Consider the following 19230-nt stretch of genomic DNA (forward strand, 5'->3'; position numbering starts at 1 on the left):
AGCAAATGAATAACCTTTAAGATAATACCAATAACTCCATATGCCCAAATATTGACGAGCACCTGATTCCACCTCGTCACGACACATTTCTCTAGTGATTTGTTGAACAAGTACATTATAGGTTCTTCGAGCACAGCTGATTCGGCTTACTTAACTAATCTTTAATCCTATAGAGGCCTATCTAGTGTTTTACAGTATAGCATTCACGCGTATTGCGCATCATAGGCCTAGATCTAACTAAACATTACACGCAGTCAGAAACCTTCTCTCAAAGATGCATTTCCAGTGACCAATCAAAACACATTTCAGTCCCTCCAACCCTACAACATTTCACCGACCAGTCGTAGACCTATGTGTTTGTGGAAAGTAGGGTGTGAAAACGAAGTCTGTCACTCTCTTTTTTTCAGCGTGAAGGGCAGTCTAACCAAAAATCACGTTGTCTTGGCTTGTCTTATGCAAGCTATGTAGGCAGCAGCGAAAATTTCCCCTTGTCAAGTTTTACCTGTCGGCGTGTTTCGTGGATTGGAGCGTGCACTTACAAGGAGTGACCGTGCATTTGTACGTCTAAATTATGTGGCAAAAGTAAAAAAAACTTGTCATGGCGAAAGCGTGCGTTTGGGCGGAGCGTGCTTTTGTATGGCGTGCGTTTAGGAGGAGACTACTGGACACACATTAACAGTCCACCAAATAACCAGTTTGAGAATTTGTCACATGAAATATTTATTGATAAAACAATAATATCACAGCTGAAAGGTGTTTTCTTTTAAAAGACAACTTCCATTAAATGTCTCAAAATGTTTGCTATAGAGACAACACAACTTGAGGAGCTTGAAAAATCATAGGAAGAATCATTATTGAAAGAAAAGAGAACAAGCCAAATGCAAAACTGTAGCTTGTATATTGAGCCAGGGTCCCTACTGCAGCTGAGAAAAATAATTTTCCGATGACTTCGGTAGTTGTTAACATTGTGTAGTAACTGGCTCTGTACTTTTGAGGGGCTTTCTGAGACAGCTGCATGACCAATGTAAAGGTGCAGGTTGTGACAGCCCCGCCAAAGAAAAACAGCACCATGAGGAAGAAAATGCAGCTCCCTGTGAATAGAAATAAGTATAAGGATGTAATGAGTTCATGGAACTCAAGCTCAAACAAAGGCAGGCTCAAACCTGCATAGAAAAATATGTAAAATAAAATACAGGGAATTTCAGACACGCTGAACACTCAAACTCGGTGAAAGTGAAAATAAAAGAATCCCCCCCCCCCCCCCCCTTTAAAAAAAAAGAAATTAATTAAAATTAGAATTTAAATTAAAATACCCCATATTCACTGAACGAACAGGTAAATGAGCAAATTCGAACTAAACAAGTCGTCTGCAATGATATAATAATGTGGCTTCGCGCCTTTTTTTTCCAGTAACAAAAATCAAACTTTACTGTATTCAAAGCGACAATTGATTGCTCTGCACTTTGGATCATTACACATACACAATTAATAATATACACAATTAGGCTACTGCGTACTGGTGCAAAACATTGTATTATTTAGTTTTAGTATGAGTTTTAAGGCACTTGCAACTCAATAAGGTCATTTAAGTGCCGAAGATTAGAGGTGTTATAAGAGAGTAACAAACATAAAAAAGAAGGAGGAGAAATAAGAACGATAGATGTTTGATAGGCAAGAAGGAGCAAACCACACCAGAGCACCCGCCAACCACCCACAAAACATTTTATACTGGTACCGTACTGCAATTGATCAGAGATGTAAAGCCATCTTGTGTAACCAATCAGAGGTCTTCATTCACACCAACATATACATTGTTGACATTTGTCTTAGTGTGTTCCTAAGTTGGGGGAGGTCAGACAGGCGGCCAGCACATGTTCAGCTCCGTGCGTGTATGTGTGTGTGTCTATGCAGGGGAGGGAGAATTAGCATTTCGGGAATGGGTGTCAAAAAGAGAGATGCAACAGAGTCATAAATATTATCCCATGGCGACTGAACACTGATAGATATAAAGTGGCCCCAGATAACAGGACTTCACTTGACTCCCTGGGATTATGTAGTAAAGAGGTATAAGACAAGAGGTAATGCAACTGATCCAGTGTTACAAATTAGTAGCCTACAAGAGACAAGGGAATACATTGAAAGGAGCCTTTTGAAATTTGGTGAGCAGTACGCAGGGATTTGGTGAAAAGAAATGTAAACATTTTCCTCATGTGTCACGTCTTATGTCTCGAAGAAATCAACATACTGTCAGTGTCATTCCACACAATTGAGTAGCCTACATAATTTTGGGAAATTTTGAGAAAATTAAAGAACAGATCGCCTAAAACAGGCATTTTGGGATTTTTCAATTAAAAATTAGGAAAGACGTACCGGTAATGGAACTTTTTTGTAATATGATGTATTGTATGCTGATGCCAGTAAATTTTGTGCATGAGAATGTATGTGGGATTGGGAGAAGTGTGTGTGTGTGTGTATTTGTGTGTGTGTATTTGTGCATGTGAGTGTGTGTGTGTGTGTGTGTTGCTAAACCGTCTCTTAATGTGCATTTTCCATCCTTTGATTTGTCCGTTAAGTTCACATTGAGAGATAATTCTGCATTGTACAGAGTGGCTAAGAGACCTCTGTGATTAGGCGCTATAGATTATATAAAGTCCCATTTTAGTCAAACCCCGTTATACCACCTACCTAGGACGAGCATAAAGTTGGCAGTACAGCAGGGATGGCAGTACAATGTGATACCACTGATTGCCACCTTGACTCGTGGTAGACTGGTACAGATTAAATTTATGAGATAAAGTGTGGCCAGTCTTGCCTCATCTAGATCTATCTTGCTCGATTGCTATGAGCACGGACAGAATATGAAGTAACTAATTACGTGTATAGCTCCAGTTTAACTTGAAGTATTCAAATTGAAAGAAGTTAGGATCAGAAGCTAGGCTGCAGCCTAGGTGTCAAGGACCCTGTAGACATACCGGTTTTTAAAAACCTGATACTCGTCAGTCCTTGGGCCGCCTCAGACCTAACATGTAAATTTGAGAATGAATCCCCACAATATAAAAATAAAAGCCTCACAGGCGCCTGCTAGCCATCTAGGTCATCAGGGTGATATCTCTCGATGCCAGATATTTTGCTCTCAAGCCGAGTTGGCAGCTCTTTTGAAGTTTCTCCAGGCAAAATTAAAACTTCATTCCACTTTTTAAAAAAAATATTGGCCTAAGCCTTAAAATAATAGCATTTCAAAATTAGTGTAAATCAAGAAAAAATCGGCAAGTACCTTGAAATAGGTCCATCTTGCAGAGACGTGTGTGTGAAGTAGATTATCAAGCAGCCACTATGTGGTGCCATGCCCTGTGTGTAGTGTGTACCTCTGGCGGCCAATTTGCTGGCAGTACAGTGAGGCAAATTTACGTTAGTTAAATAAGGACAGTACAACTTAGACAGTAGGCGGATGGCGGTGTAAAGATGGAAATACAATGTGTAGGCCTATAGGCGTTCATTTTTGTACATTGGCAAAACCTGGAGGTAAACAAGGCTGGCAGTACAACGAGGTTTGACTGTATTATTATTATTATTATGTCCTTATTATTAAAACATTGGCTTCTGGAAACCCCTAGAAATAGATATATGGGCATTTGCAGAATGATGCTCAAGATAACAATTTATCAATTCATCAGTATTTTCATTGGAGACTGACAAGAAATGAAGTCACTAGCATAAAGTTTGATGATCTGAGGATACTTGCCATTCACAAAAGGAAAGGAACTGCTCCACAATAAGACTGACAGCCAAATGAATAATACAGATACAGTCCTTGAAGTAAGTTGAATTTGCAAAGAAGTTGTCATTGACCTAAAACAATAAAAAAAAAAAAAAAAAAGCATGCTGTGTCACTCAAAAGAATTCACCTGATACGACCCTATACCATGATAAATGAATAAATTATGGTCCATATAATGTTAACCTTATAATATAAGTTATACAGATTAAAACTCTGATAAGTATGTGAACTTCATGACGGGACAAGAGAACTTATGTGAAGCAAATTTCATGCTAAGCAAAGAACTAATTATGAAAAGAACCAAAAAAAGGAAGGCATCTCCTTTATAATATATAAGTATTTGTTGCAGCCAAAAACTGATAAGATCACAATTGTGTAATTTGAGTTGTTTATGATAGGTGCCAACTTCGGGAAACCTTACTTTCAATTTCAAATGGACACATTGACCACACAGAGAATGAGGATCAACATTTAAAGTGTAGCGGTCAGGCGCTTGAGTTCGATTCCCGGGTGGGAAAAATTTATTGAGTATTTAGAGTCTTTCTGCTGGGACGTTGTATTCCTCTCAACTCTTAGCCTAGATTGGCCTGGACAGGCAGGGTCCAAGCCTACCATCTTAATGATCTAAATTGAGCTGCTGGGGTGCAATACACCTACATAGAACAGAATGAGGTTCAAGAGAGGCATTAATATGAAACCCAAAGGGTCCTAAAATCTGTTTATGCAGAAGACTAAGAATGTAAGGAAATATTTTACTCACAGATTGAAATGTCTACTTATGTGCACATCTAAGCGTTAATCAAAAGAGTGTATATATAATGCATGCACTATGTACATTCACTTGTGTTTTGTGTTGAAATAAAGTGCCCAGAGCTGTATTGCACAAGAGTGGGCGCTATATTATCATCAATATATATATATATATCATTATCTTTTCAAGACAAGGCCTGGCATTATATTTCAGACCAATCACACACTACAGTGGAAACTTGATATAACAGGGATGGTGGGACCAGAGAAAAAGTCCTGTTATATCAGATCCCTGTTAAATCAGTAATGCAAGGGAAGCAAGCATTAGTGGACTAATCCAGCTGTATTTATTCATGGGTAGTTTCCCTTGCCACAAGCACTCGTGGCCATGTGGCAGGCCTGCGCATGACACATTATGCATGCGTGTAGCTAGGCTTAGGGCTAGATCGAAGTCTGTAGCACACCGCAGCCCTCTCTCGCTTCACCCGTTGCGGGCGCTTGCAGTGGCATGGCTTGCGTGGGCTTGCTCCATCACTGCATTACTCTCTCTCTCTCTCTCTCTCTCTCTCTCTCTTACTTTTTACACATTGTTAACGAGCCTTTGTCCCTGCTATCCGATTGGGCTCTGATGAGGCCTTGAACTTATTGCCGATAACTTTTAATAGAGACAAAGAGTAGTAAAAAGCGGGGATTTTAAAAATCCCTGTTATTACCGGAACCCTGTTATTGTCGCGCCTGTTATATATGGTTTCCACTGTATAAAAAAACCTGTGCATAGTATGACATACACTTCTGTCTACATGATAATATAATCAAACGTTTTACTAACATCTTAATTAGAACATAATGAACTTACGAGGTAAATATAAAGCCTCCTACAGCAGAGCCAAGAATTGACATGCCTTGTCCAACCATACCTGTCCAGAAACCAACATCATGTGCATGTACACCCTCATCTAACAGGAAAAGTGGAAGTAAATTTGTGACACCATTTTCACCTGTTGAAGAAAATACAAGCAAAGCTACATTGTTCATATTACTTTGTAATTCGAAAAGATTCTTAAAGGTCATATTATGGTTAGTAAGAGTATGATTGAACGTTCACAACCTTCTTCTCCTATCCCGTAGACTGGATGTCCGCCGGGGTGCTTTTGAATATTTGGCCACCAGCTTCCTCCACTCCTTCCGGTCTTCAGCTTTTCTGAGAGCGTCTTTGAGTTCAAGGCCAGTTCATTCTTTTTATGAATGAATGGTAAAAGTACAGTACAACAAAAGCTTAGTAATAATAGATTGTTGATATTGACCTGGTAAGTATTATCTGCTCCAAAAACATGAATATGTGATAATAATCAGAAGCCCTCTCTTTCTCAATTAGTGAACTGATCAGGTTGCCCTCCTCTTTAATCAAACTGAGAGTTAAACTCAAACAAACACACACACACAATAGACACAAAATTAAATTGACTACACAAGAAGAAGCATTAGAATTAATTAGTTCAATCGTTTCAAAATCAAGATGACACTATCCAAGAATCCGGGGAAAAGAAGCCACGACTCTGATGGGCTTACATGACATTCAGTAGCAAAGAACAACTGAGCTTCAAGCCTTCCCAAATTTATTCTTTTTCATAAAACGACACACTTCATTTGAATTCAATTTTTCAAAAAATTAACAACAGGAACAAGTGCCACAAGTGAGGTTGAATAAGTTAACTGATCACACCCATATATTATGTATTGAATTGTGATGAGCCACACAATCTGTACATTGAAAACAAAGAAGGCACAAGGGAAAAACCAGCGATGTCAGGTTTTTAGCAGTTTCGAGATAATTGAAAAATAAACTTTAAAGACTTGACTTATAAATACTCCTTTTCTGCTACAATGATCTCTCCACTGTTTACAGTGACTTCAATTATGACCATTTGTGTGGATGAGACATTTTCACAGTTCTCATGTTATGGGTGTTGCAGTGAGAGCAGAACAGAAAAATTATGTAGCAAACTGACAGTGCTGGTTTTTCCCTTGTAAGCTGTTGGCAAGGTCTCCATCTTCAAGGAAGTCAATATGAATTGTGAGTTTCTTAACTCATTTGTGAATATAATTAATATAAACAAAACTAAATGATTCAAACAAGAAAATTGTACACCATTTTGTAATATAATTTACTTTGTTTATTGTTATTTTATCTAATATTCATGCTTGGATGACGACTCTGAGTCATCAGACTCTTGTGTGGCACTTGGTCCTCCTGCATGGGGCTATTCGGAGAAAAGCTGTCAGGCCAGAACACCTTTAAGACCTTCATGTCTGCATATTTGGCAGCTTTGATTGTCAGTGGGCTGTTATAGAGGGGTTTCAGAGGCTGGAGTCTGGCAGCACGCTTCTTTTCCACTGGCTTCATTATGATTGTTGTGCCAAACGGACCATTCCAGCCCTCTCTATTCTGCAGTAGCTGTCAAAAGGCCTGTGAGATGCAGATTTCAAGAAGAGGTCAAGTGGGTATAAGGCAGAAGGCACGGTTGTACAGTTTAAGATTTTCTGGAATACGGCTTGTGTCATCCCCACTATCTGGAGCAACGAGGGTTTCTCGAATTGTTCCACCCAACTGGCTGGCATATCTACAGTGACCATCTCATTCACCACTGCCATGTCTCTGTCGCATTCCATGTAGCTATAGGCTGTGACCTCTCACTGGAAATGAGATTTCCACTTATTTTCGTACCTTTCCTGGTGGACAACAACATGACAGAGAAACCAGATCACTGTCTAATTCTTGTCCCGGCCTGCACACAAGTTACATTGCTGGCAGAATGTCAATAAAGTTAGTAGCAGCATGCTGGCCATATCGTCTCCACCCTTTTTGCCGACAGTTTCGTAACAGTACAGGTGTATTGTTTCACCACTTAGAGAGTAGATTCTAAAGGAGAAGAAAGGTAGCTGCCAACAATTGTACAAATTGCTTTCTGAGATGTTTGGGCAGCCCAAGTTCTTCGAAAAATCAAAGATTAACGTAACATGGGTGTCGAAGAATGATTTTCCAGTTTAGCAGCGCATAAGAACAGTGCGGAGATTCGAGCCTCAGCTCAGTCCGACGCTGTGTCCTTAGGAAAGGCAATTTACTCATACATGACTTTCTCATTTTGCTCGGTCGTTTCGGGAATGGACTTAAACCCAGAGGTCCAGCCTCTTAAATAACCTAATAGTGTTGACAGGGGCATTAAACCTATACCATTTCACCATTTTTCATTGAAATATGAACACTGATTGGTCACAAAGGGACGCAACAAAGAAACGTATGCTTGACACCGCTAGTTTTTCCGTTGTTAAGATCCTTACATCGCTGGTTCTTCCATTGTGGGCTATATTTTCTAACTTTCACGGAGACCGGCAGTGCTGGTTTCTCCATATACATATATAACATGGAATAAAGCAGACCCAGCCAAGCATCATGCTGGGACAATACTTTTGCTTTTACTTGTTCATCGACTTTAAGCGTCGAGGGGAGATGCAGTTTTCTATTACAGGCCAGCTCCGCAGCTCTTTCAGTTGTGATGTTATGTTTTCTTAGGGTTTCCTTGACACCCTCGATCCACCTTTTGCGTGGCCTTCCTCTTCCTTTACAGCCTGAGTGCTTGGTGTTGTAGGCTCTTGAGGCTGGCTGGTCAGGTGACATGCGTAACAGGTGGCCAAACCATTTTATCCTCTTTCTTTCTATGTAACGCAGGCAGGACTCAGTGCCAGATAGCTGCTCTTACTTCTTTATTTCTCTGCCTGTCTCGTCTTGTGGTGTTAAGGGTTTTGCGGAGACATTTAATTTCGCATGCAGTGATTTTGCTTTCATGGGTTTTGCTTTAAAGTCCAGGTCTGGCACTCATAACATAATGTTGGTTTGAATATTAAGGTGATAAGCTGTCTCTTTGTGTCCATGGAGATGTGTGGATGAGACAGGAGCCTAGGGGTGCGAGCTGGTAGGTGACAGCGTTGGCTTTTTGAGTTCGCATTTCTATTTCTCTGTCTATGGACCCGTCTTCAGAAAAAGTGCTGCCAAGATATTTAAACTTCTTCACCTGTTTCAGTTGTTTATTATTGACATGGAAATACAGGGACTATGGTATCGGCTCACTTTCATAACTTCTGTTTTTGATGTGCTCACTTTCATGTTGAATTTCTCACAGATGTTGTTGAGTTCGGTAGAGTGATTTTGGAGGCTTTGTTGGTCATGATGAATTTATAAAAGACATTGGTCATCTGCGAACAGAAATTCATTTAGGCTTTTTGGGCTTTGGTTTGCGTCTTGCGTTATTGTGTCCATATATATTATAAACAGGAGTGAGATAGAACACATCCCTGTCGTACTCCAGATCTTACTTGGAACCAGTCTGTATTGCCTTCCTTCGTACTTACTGAGCTTCTCTGCTGTTGGTATATAGAGCTCTGACATTATCTAACATTTGTCCTCTGACACCATACTTTTGAGTGTCTTCCAGAGCTTTGCATGGTCTACTATGTCAAAGCCTTCTCCTGGTCTATAAAGACGATTTTGGATTCTTTGTTGTGTTCGATTGTTTTCCCGCATTCTGTCGTAATGCAAATACAGCATCCGTGCATCCTCTTCCCTTTCGAAATCCAAACTGAGCTTTACTCAGATTTCTCTTTACAATAGGTCTTATGCACTGCTCTAGTATCTTTGCATACATTTTCCCTGAGTGGCTTAACAAGGAGATGCCTCTGTATGTTGTGCAGTCGCGTTTGTTGCCTTTTTCTCCCCATAATGGTACCACTATGGCTTTCTGCCAGTCTTCTGGGCATTTTTTTTTGCTCCCAGGCTCTGTTGAAAATAATTACCCAGAAAATGAAAAAAAACTGACATCGCTGGTTTTTCCCTTGTGTGCCTTCATATATGAACCCTAAGATCACCCGCCAAAAGGGTACTTTTGTTCAAAGAATAAATTCATCAAAGTTTTGCAAACACAACATGCTTCATTACCTCTTTCCATTTTTATCTCTTTCACCTTTCTTTTTCACAGTTAATCTATTACGCACATAGCACACACGTGAATTTTGAAACACACACATGGTAAATAGCTTTTAAGAATTCAAATACATGTACTTTTAGACACTTAGACCTATATATTCTTTGTACAGCAAAATTCATAAAATTAAATAAGGATTTGTCCTTCCTGCTGATTTTGTAAAAAACAAACTAGACTGTATGTGAAAATGTATGGCTTTAGAAATCATTACAAAATGACCAAAGGCTTCACATGCAGACAGGAAGTACCCAATACATGCTATTATGTATTATGGTCATATATTCAGGATTAGGTCAATATTAAGCTAAATGCCATTGATGCTGAAAAGGTATTAACTGCCATATCCCTTACTATAATAAATAGCACAAGCAACCACAGTGTGTACCTGTTTTATACAGCAGCATAAATGCCAGCATCCACAACGTTCCATCTGTTTCAAACATCTTGAGGAAAAACCACCGACCATCACCGTGTGACAATGACTGTGATTGATTAGTGGCATTAGGCTGAACAGTTCCCGTCACTAAATTATTTGTTGAGGTCCTTTGTTGAGCATTTGGTGAAATTTGATGTACTTTAGCAGAGTCTGTGTAGGGAAGATAAGTTATGTTAACAAGCAATCCTAAGGTATATAAAATGGCCAAAGTGATGAAAATCACTCTCAAGCTTAACAAGTCAATGAACCAGGCAAACACACCACCGGCAAACAAACTTCCAGCTTTATATCCAACTACTTGAGCTGTGTTACCAGTGGCCAGCTGTGTTGGGGTAAGCACATCAATCAGGAAAGCATCCACAGCAATGTCTTGGACTGAAGTAATGAGGTTGAAAATGAAGAGAATCCCTGTTAAACTGGTGTAGTCACTCGGTGAAACATTTGAGGCTGTGACACTAATAAATATCAGCGCTATCAAACTCCAAGTCAGCCATAACTTTTTGTGTCCATACAAGTCTACTATAGGAGCCCAAACTGCTTTCAAAACCCAGGGAATGAGAAGGAGTTTATATAAACTAACATTCGCCAATGACATCCCATGAGCTCGAAAGAACAAAGGGAGAAAGCCAGACTGTAGTCCATGAGGTAATCCTTGTAGAAAGTAGAGTACAAAGAAAGTCCTGATACGAGTCTTGTATTCTTGACTTGATGAACTTCTCACAACGTTCATATCTAGAGATCTGAAACGTAAAAAGAAACAACAAAATGAATGCAATGTAGTTCACTGGGAGAAACGGCATGGTTTTTAAGGACTTTTACAAGTTGGATCTCTCAATTAAAAGCCTGGGGATCCTGAAGAGACAGCCCAAGTCACTCTTTTGTGAAAACACTGCATCCATTTATACATTGTTCTGGCACATACTAAGATACAAACATGGTGCGCTCAATCCTCATAGAAGCCACATGTTGTATTACTGTTGTCTGCTTTCTAGAGAGGGTAAGATATTTAACACTATAACAAAGTCACCGGTTAGAAGCGCCCCCCCCCCCCCCCCCATGATATTTTTGGCAAGCATTTATTAATTGATAGGGTAGGTGACACACAAATAGTTCCAAAATCAGGTCTCTCTATGCGAGGAGAGTGGGAAAAGAGTATGTGTGTACCCCCCCCCCCCCCCCCCCCCCCCCCCTGACAGCATGGGGGGAACTAGAATAGATGAGGAGACGACAAAACGTAGAGAAAATAAAAACACTAATTAATTAAATAATCAAACACTAATAAATAGATTTAGTCATTGTTATTCATATTATAGATCCATTTTAATGATCAAATACCACTGTACTTACTCACTCACATTTTCTTAGTCAGTGATTGTCTGATACGAATAAGATCACTCACACTAAAATGGCAAAAGAATTAAGAACACATGTCTCTGTGGATGTTCAAAAAAAAAAATTTGTAAATTTTCTGTTTCCAAGGACTCGAACTCTAAATCTTTGAAAGTCTCACAAGCTTTGTTGGCCATTTCCTCGCTAATTTTGCCTCTGAAATCAGGAGACTGGGAGACTCCCACTTCTTTAAATTGCAAATATGTAAACTTCTATTCAAGATAGATGGGTATTTTCTTTTCATTAAAAGCAAGACAATGGAGAAACTTTAAGATGATACTAAGTTAATAACATCAGGCGTTCATATACAGTCTAGCATGCACATAGTGAAATCAGTGAGACATGACGTTTTTGCCATGTCGTCCCCTCAACTAATTTTGTCTAAAGTGTACTTCTATAGAGGGAACTTTGGACAAAATAGTTCTAAGGCGACGATAGGCCTTTGTATATCACAGGAGATACAATAAGTCAAATTTTACATGAATGTGCCCCCTACACCATACCAACACACATAATAAATTCATGGCTGCTTAAGTTTAAGCTTTGCAGATTTGGGTTTTTGATTGATTTTTTAACCACCTCGGAAACGATCAGCCATTTTTTCTTGGCTGAAAAGCCTTTCCAGCTACGAGTGGTTACTCCATGGTCCACTCTTCACTACAACTTCAATAGGTCCCGGGTTTGAAACCTGACAGCGACAGAAATTTTGTCTCTCTGACCATATTCTGACGCCAACTTTCATCTCCACTTTTAACCCTCCCCCCGACTCTTTCTGCAGCCTTTCTACTGCTACTCCTTGGCTCCTTTTTATTGCTGTCTCTCAGACATATACGTGGAATAACATACATTACACCGTCCCCGTGGTTTTATGCACCCCGCATAATTTAGCAAAATTTGATCATTTTTGCAAAATTTCTGATTATTTTCCTTTATAATCATCGTTAAAATTAACAGAATCGCATAATTTCACTTTTTTGGGCTCAGTTTGCATAATTTCAGAATTTTTTTCGCATATAAAACTGCGGCGCCAGATTAAATAACACCTCTGTTATAACTTATGTAACGTATCGGGAATTTAGACAGTACCTTTCTTTTACTCCGTAGTTACTTTTTGGTTACAGTGTACTACAGGACAAAAATAAAACAAAGAGCCCTTTCAACATGCTTTTTTCACTCTCAATAAATCTGTTTGTAACCACAAACTGAACAATATTACGTGGTGGCAGCGATTGACATGGTACATGTGTCATTTCTTTACTTTTTGCATCATGGCTGAACACACCACTGATGTTAATGTTCATAAGGCCGGTGAAACAACAGTTCATCGCCGCATGTCTCTACCCCCCACCAAAGCCCTTTTTTGGGAAGTCAGAATCATGGCCTCGTTGGAGACAACGTTTCAACAGGTTTCGTTTGTGCATGGTGTGCAGAACAAGTCACAGTCAGAGCAGGTCAGTACTCTACTGTACACTATGGGGGAGGTAGCCGATGACATCTTCACGTCTTTGTCAGTCGAGGAAAGCACCGCTACACACACAGAAACGATAGAGGCGTTTGACACTCACTTAGATGCGAGTAAGGGACTATGATTTGTCCAAACAGCTCCAATTGAAGCTCAAACTCACACTCAGGGAGGCTATACAAATAAGCCGACAAGCTGAAGCTCATGATGAAAGCCAGACACTCGTATGACCTCGTTGAGTAAGTCACAAAAAACCCTACACAACATGCGTAGTGCGCCAAGTGCTTCAAGGGTTCTGCACAAACCACACCCTTCACATACAGGTTTCAAGAGACCTTGTGGGTACTGTGGTCGCCTCCCAAGCCACAAACGAGATGCCTGCCCTGCCAAGTCAGCAGTCTGTGGCTCCTGTGGCAAGAAAGGCCACTATAAAGCAGTTTGCCGTAGTCACCCTAAAGTTCAGGAAGTCGCAGTCAACTCCTACCACATAGCTGAGGCCCCAGACTTTTTAGGTTCCATCACTGTAAACAAAGTCGACAGCCCAGATGAGTGGTCTGCAATCATCAAGTTGAACTCCATTTCAACAAAATTTAAGCTTGACACTGGTTCTGCGGTCTGTCATTGGAGACAAAATTGTGGAGACAAGCCAACCTCTCACTAGCTGTAGCAAAATTCTCAAAGGCACAACTTTGTCTAATCTTGGAACCTTTGAGGCTGATCTAAAGTTCAGAGAAAAAGCCATGAAAGAGGTGGTAAAAGACCAACCACACGCCCTACTCAGCAGGTCAGCTTGTGTAAAACTGGGTCTCATAGCCAGGTTCAATGTAGTCCACGAGACATCTCCTGATTTCAAAAGGGAGTTCCCCGATGTCTTCAAAGGACTAGGACAACTGAAAGACCCATACACGATCAAGCTACAAAAAGGCGCTGATCCTGGGTGCTTAATCACAGCGCGAAAAGCTGCATATTACTCTCAACTTCCAAAAGTCAAGATTGAAATTGACCGAATGCTGGCTGAAGGCGTGATCTCACGGGTAACGGAGCCCACAGAATGGTGTTCCGGCATGAGTTGTTGTGCCAAAGAGAAACGGCTCAGTTAGAATATAATGCGGGGACCTCACCAGTCTAAACAAGGCAGTGGAACGAGAACTCTATCCTCTGGCATCCGTAGACGAACAGCTTGCCAAGATTGCAGGGTCTACAGTATTCACTAAGCTGGATGTGACAAGCAGATTCTGGCAAATCCCTCTCGATTCAGACTCCAGAAGGTACACTACCTTCATAACACCGTTTGGGAGACTCTGCTTTAACCGTCTTCCCATTGGCATTTCTTCAGCCCCAGAGATCCAAAGGAAAATAAGTAACATTCTGGACGACCTTCCAGGTATCATTTGACACATAGATGACATTCTCATACACGCACGTAACCAGGACACTCACAATAAGCATGTCAGACAAGTCTTGAAGGGTCTCCAGAGAGCTAAGGTCACTTTAAATGACAAGTGTGAATTTTCACAGCCATCCATCAAGTTTCTTGGGCATATCGTGAACAAATCTGGCCTCAAGGTAAATCCAGCAAAAGTGGACGCCATTCGAAAGTTCCCTCAGCCCAAGAACGTCACTGAGTTACAACGCTTTCAGGGTAAGGTGAACCTGATGGCAAAATTCTCTCCTGAATTTAGCTACTGCAACTGAACCTTTGCGAGCATTGCTAAAAAAAGACTCATTGTGGACCTGGGAAGAACATCAAAAGGCATCTTTCCAATGCACCAAAGATGGCCTCACAACAGTACCCCTACTGGCACACTTCTTGGCTGACCGGGAAACTATCATTGCTGCAGATGCCTCCATGTCTGGCCTCTGGGCAGTACTTCTACAAATCCAAGATGATGGTTCTTGCAGACCTGTCAGCTACATCTCTCGAGCTCTGACAGATGCAGAAAAGAACTACGCAGTCATTGAGAAGAAGGCCCTTGCAGCAACATGGGCATCAGAACGCTTCAGTGAATACATCCTTGGCAAACAGTATACACTGGAGACAGATCAAAAACCCTCTGTCCTTCTCCTCTCTACCAATGAACTCCACAAAATGCCACCAAGGATCCAATGATTCTGTCTGAGGCTGATGAGCTTTTCACCAAATGTGCTGCATGTTTCGGGAAAGCATCAGACCACTGCGGACACACTTTCTCGGGCTCCAACAAACCTACCATCAGATGCAGAATCACTCTTCGTTGATGAAGTGTCAGACTTTGCACAACAGACTATTCACAGCCTCTCTGCTTCACCACAGAGACTTCAAAATATCGTCTCACAGCAGATGAGCGACCCAGAGACGTCGGAAGTCCGAAAATACTATACCAGAGGCTGGCCAGCATACATGCCTGAAAATCCACTTCTAAAACAGTATTGGACTAATCGTCACCATTTCAGCATTGTGGATGACAGTTTTAGTGGCTGAATGTGTGATATGCATGCAGCAAACACAGTGCTGCAGTTTGACCTCCGAAGCAGTGTATCTGTAGGCGGGAGTGAAAGTAAAAATATACCAATGCATGATTGTAGACTGTTGTAGAGGTCACTATCATGCTCATTCATTGCCAACTGATCTGCCTCCCCGGTCTACTGTTGGAATTTATTCCACTTGGCGTGGTAAGCCAAGAACGACAAAAGCACATACAGTGGAGTCCACTTATAACGAGTCCGGAAAAAACGAGAAGTCTGTTATAAAGACACTATTCTAAAACCCCGTTTTTTTCTCTTCTTTACCTTTGTAAATAAAATACTGTTATTGCGCTACCAGACAAACATGAGAGTCGGTTATAGAGGAATATTGCTGCTGCTGTGCACAGTGCATCGGCCAATCATACATAATATAAAACCTCGCCAGTTGAGAAACTTGTTGGTGATCTAGCGAAACAAAGAATGGGAGAGCCCACGTGTGTCAACCATGAAGGCCGGATCGACTGAGTAATGGGGGTGTGGCGTGTGCAGACAAGTAGAACGCATTGCGCGATAGGCCAGCGTAAGCCTAGTTTAGATTATCAAGGCCTACTATGCCTCTCACTTCTCCGATGTTAGGATGGAGAGGTCACAATGCTGTGACGGATGGAGCGAATGTGTGACGTGTGCAAGCAGACGGAGTGCACCACAGGGTGTGGTTGGGTTCGGGGAAAACGCAGCGGGCGATTTAGCCAAAAGCCCTTTCTTTCTGATCGCCAACGCCGAGCTGTCAGTCAACATGTTTAGTGCTAGAGAAAGAAACCTGATTCGATTTTTGATCAAGTAAGACCTAGAGGTCATGTTGGGCAAAATCATCATCAGGGGAGATAGCAAAAATAAATAAACAGAACACCAAACTCATAGATTAGGCCTACTTTCTTAGTTCCCTTGAATTTATTACTGGATCCCTTATAGCGAGAATCCTGCTATAACGGGCATTTTGCACCGGTCCCCTCCCTTTCATCATAACAGGATTCCACTGTATATACAGTAGTCTCCGCCTAAACGCACGGTGCTCGGGAGTGTTTCTTAGCGTGTGTTTTATAGGAAGCGTGCGTTTACATGATGAACCTTTGAAAACGGAGGAAAGGATGAAGTCATTTCATAGCCTTGATATTCTAGTGACCTCCCTTTGGGGTGGGGGTCATTTTGGCCGATAAAGTGATGACATGTGATTCTTTTGTTAAGGATTCCTGGACTGCGATTAGGAACACAAAGGTGTTGAATGGGGGGGGGGGGGGGGGGGGGAGAAAGACAGACTCAATATAATGATACGCACTATAAAACGTCGGGAACAGATAGCCTAAGAGGAAACTGTTGGAGATCGTCATAGAGACAACGGCTCAGCCTCGTGGCTTTCCAAGCGACCACCCTGACCGTAAATTCATGGACGACATCAGAATCATAAATCTCTACATTCAGAGAAACATTCCTCTATTGTGATTCATTGAACAAGTACAATATAAGAATAAGTTCTTTAAGCACATCTGGGCTTACTTGGCTAATCTTAAATCCTGTAGAGGCCTGTCAGTGTTTTATGGCATTCACGTGTGTTGCGCATCAGGTGCTCGGGAGTGTTTCTTAGCGTGTGTTTTATAGGAAGCGTGCGTTTACATGATGAACCTTTGAAAACGGAGGAAAGGATGAAGTCATTTCATAGCCTTGATATTCTAGTGACCTCCCTTTGGGGTGGGGGTCACTTTGGCCGATAAAGTGATGACATGTGATTCTTTTGTTAAGGATTCCTGGACTGCGATTAGGAACACAAAGGTGTTGAATGGGGGAGGGGGGGGGGGGAGAAAGACAGACTCAATATAATGATACGCACTATAAAACGTCGGGAACAGATAGCCTAAGAGGAAACTGTTGGAGATCGTCATAGAGACAACGGCTCAGCCTCGTGGCTTTCCAAGCGACCACCCTGACCGTAAATTCATGGACGACATCAGAATCATAAATCTCTACATTCAGAGAAACATTCCTCTATTGTGATTCATTGAACAAGTACAATATAAGAATAAGTTCTTTAAGCACATCTGGGCTTACTTGGCTAATCTTAAATCCTGTAGAGGCCTGTCAGTGTTTTATGGCATTCACGTGTGTTGCGCATCAGGCCTAGGTCTAACTAAACATTACATGCAGTCACCCAAACACCAGCCAGAAACCTTCTCTCAAAGATGCATTCCCAGTGACCAATAAAAAAAAACAGTTCAGTCCCCCCCCCCCCCCCCCCATCCCAACATTTCACCGACCAGCCATAGACCAAGACCTAGACCTATGTGAGGCTGAGGAAAGTTGGGAGTGAAAACGCTGTTCATCACTCTTTTTGTTAGGCATGAGGGGCAGTCTCACCAAATACATGTACAGTCGAACCTGCCTTAACGGAAACCTGTGTAAAATGGAAACCTGTCTTAACGGAATCTCCCCGCTCCCCCCTTGATATATTCCTCTTTAATTACCTGTATAAAACGGAAACCTTCCAACGCGGAAACGGAAAGAAAAATCCGCTCCCTTCCGAGGGTTTCACCTGTCTATGACAGAAAATGCTTTGCCCACTCAGCCCTGATTTGAAACAAAACTCGCAAGTTTGGTTCCGCTGGCTCTAAACTTAACACCATGGCCATGCCCCTGGGCAAGGAAGGGGAGTAGGGGTGAAATGGGGGTAGAAGTTACCCCATCATGTGAGCCCTGAGCGATACAGATGGTCAGTGTAGTGTGGGTGTGATATCTCACAACTGCCCGTGAGAGTGCTCGAGTAACGAGCCACTACGGAAACTTTCCTAGGTAACCAAAAGCCAGAGATGTGAAATTAGATTGACCAATGCCTGCCGTCCTGATCATACGGCCAGCCGAGAAAAGAGTTCCTCGAATCATTGTTACATTGATGGCAGTAACGGGTGGCATTGGTGGGTGGGACTAAGGGTGGAAGCCAAAGGAGATGTTCAAACGTTTCTATTTTTAATAGATCAAACAGTGGTCCTATAAAGGCAAGCACTGGTGGTAATTGGATGTATATACGTGTAAGACTGACGCATGTCACTATCATACAGGATAGCAGCTGAGAGGTGTGAAGTTTTGACCACTGCTTGCCAATCGGACAAGCGATCCTTGATCCCACCGGCTGGGCCTTTGACCCCCCCCCCCCCCCCCCCAACCTCCACCTCCCCCCTAAGTTCCCCTGTCTAAGACGGAATTTATTTCCCGCTCCCTTGCGATTCCGTCTTACACAGGTTCCACTGTTCCGGTTTTCTAGGCTTGTCTTATAATGCAAGCTGTGCAGGTTGTAGTGGAAATTCCCCATTGGGCCATTATCAAGCTTTACCTGTCGGCGTGTTTCACGGATCGGAGCGTGCGTTAAGAGGGAGTGACTGTGCGTTAGTACGTCTAAATTATATAGTAAAAAACCCGTCAGATGACGAAAGCGTGCGTTTTTGCGGAGCGTGCTTTTGTATGGTGTGCGTTTAGGCGGACACTACTGTACATTCAAATTCGCCGTAAATCATAGTAAATGTAATTGAGATCAAAGATCATATTATGTTATTTTTAACCTGCTGCACTACTCAGTAAGGCAAGGCAGATACAGGTGCACAATGAACAGTGTCAACACACAAGGAAGTCGGTCCTTCAATACAATACTAGAGAAAGTCGTAATTAAAATACCCTGTAGTGTGTTACTCTTCCTCACAAGTCCTCACAACCGTAGGCCTACTCCACTGTTGACTGCTACTGTGCTTGATTTTTGTAAACAAAGCGAGAGTTACGTCCCCATTCCCCTCGTGAAGAGATCGTCAATTTGGTTGATTTTCATAATGAGTTGTTTTGAGCACATGATTTGCATTTATATATAGACTAGAACTTCTAGGCCTCATGTCTTTCT

The 19230-nt window shown here is 41.7% G+C and overlaps 1 protein-coding gene across 3 annotated transcripts; it reads right to left on the minus strand.

The window, feature by feature from the left end:
* Positions 1-700: 700 nt before the first annotated feature.
* On the minus strand, positions 701-19113 carry LOC101845078 (major facilitator superfamily domain-containing protein 3). Of its 3 annotated transcripts, XM_035968677.1 has the most exons (6): positions 19014-19113; positions 9950-10740; positions 5385-5526; positions 3743-3849; positions 3275-3382; positions 960-1091 (listed from the first exon to the last, which is right to left on the minus strand). In XM_035968677.1, exons 2-5 carry the CDS (start codon positions 10728-10730, stop codon positions 3321-3323), a joined length of 1092 nt encoding a protein of 363 aa, XP_035824570.1. In that variant the 5' UTR covers positions 10731-10740; positions 19014-19113; the 3' UTR covers positions 960-1091; positions 3275-3320. The 3 variants fall into 3 exon arrangements, with proteins under 3 accessions (XP_005094141.1, XP_012935568.1, XP_035824570.1); XM_005094084.3 differs by lacking the exon at positions 3275-3382 and having other exon boundaries at positions 701-1091; XM_013080114.2 differs by lacking the exon at positions 3275-3382 and having other exon boundaries at positions 701-1091; positions 9950-10741; positions 19017-19105.
* Positions 19114-19230: the final 117 nt, after the last annotated feature.

This window comes from Aplysia californica, unplaced genomic scaffold (genome assembly GCF_000002075.1).
Source record: "Aplysia californica isolate F4 #8 unplaced genomic scaffold, AplCal3.0 scaffold00075, whole genome shotgun sequence".
NCBI classification, from domain to species: domain Eukaryota; kingdom Metazoa; phylum Mollusca; class Gastropoda; order Aplysiida; family Aplysiidae; genus Aplysia; species Aplysia californica.

What these genes read in the sequence shown, in the direction of transcription:
- LOC101845078 (XM_005094084.3), bottom strand. Translation starts at nt 10,730, where the DNA reads ATGAACGTTGTGAGAAGTTCATCAAGTCAAGAATACAAGACTCGTATC. An exon ending in TATGCTGCTGTATAAAACAG is followed by an intron (nt 5,527 to 9,949) that starts GTACACACTGTG and finishes TTTCTTCAACAG; the next exon opens with GTGAAAATGGTGTCACAAAT. An exon ending in TTCCTTTCCTTTTGTGAATG is followed by an intron (nt 1,092 to 3,742) that starts GCAAGTATCCTC and finishes TTCTATTCACAG; the next exon opens with GGAGCTGCATTTTCTTCCTC.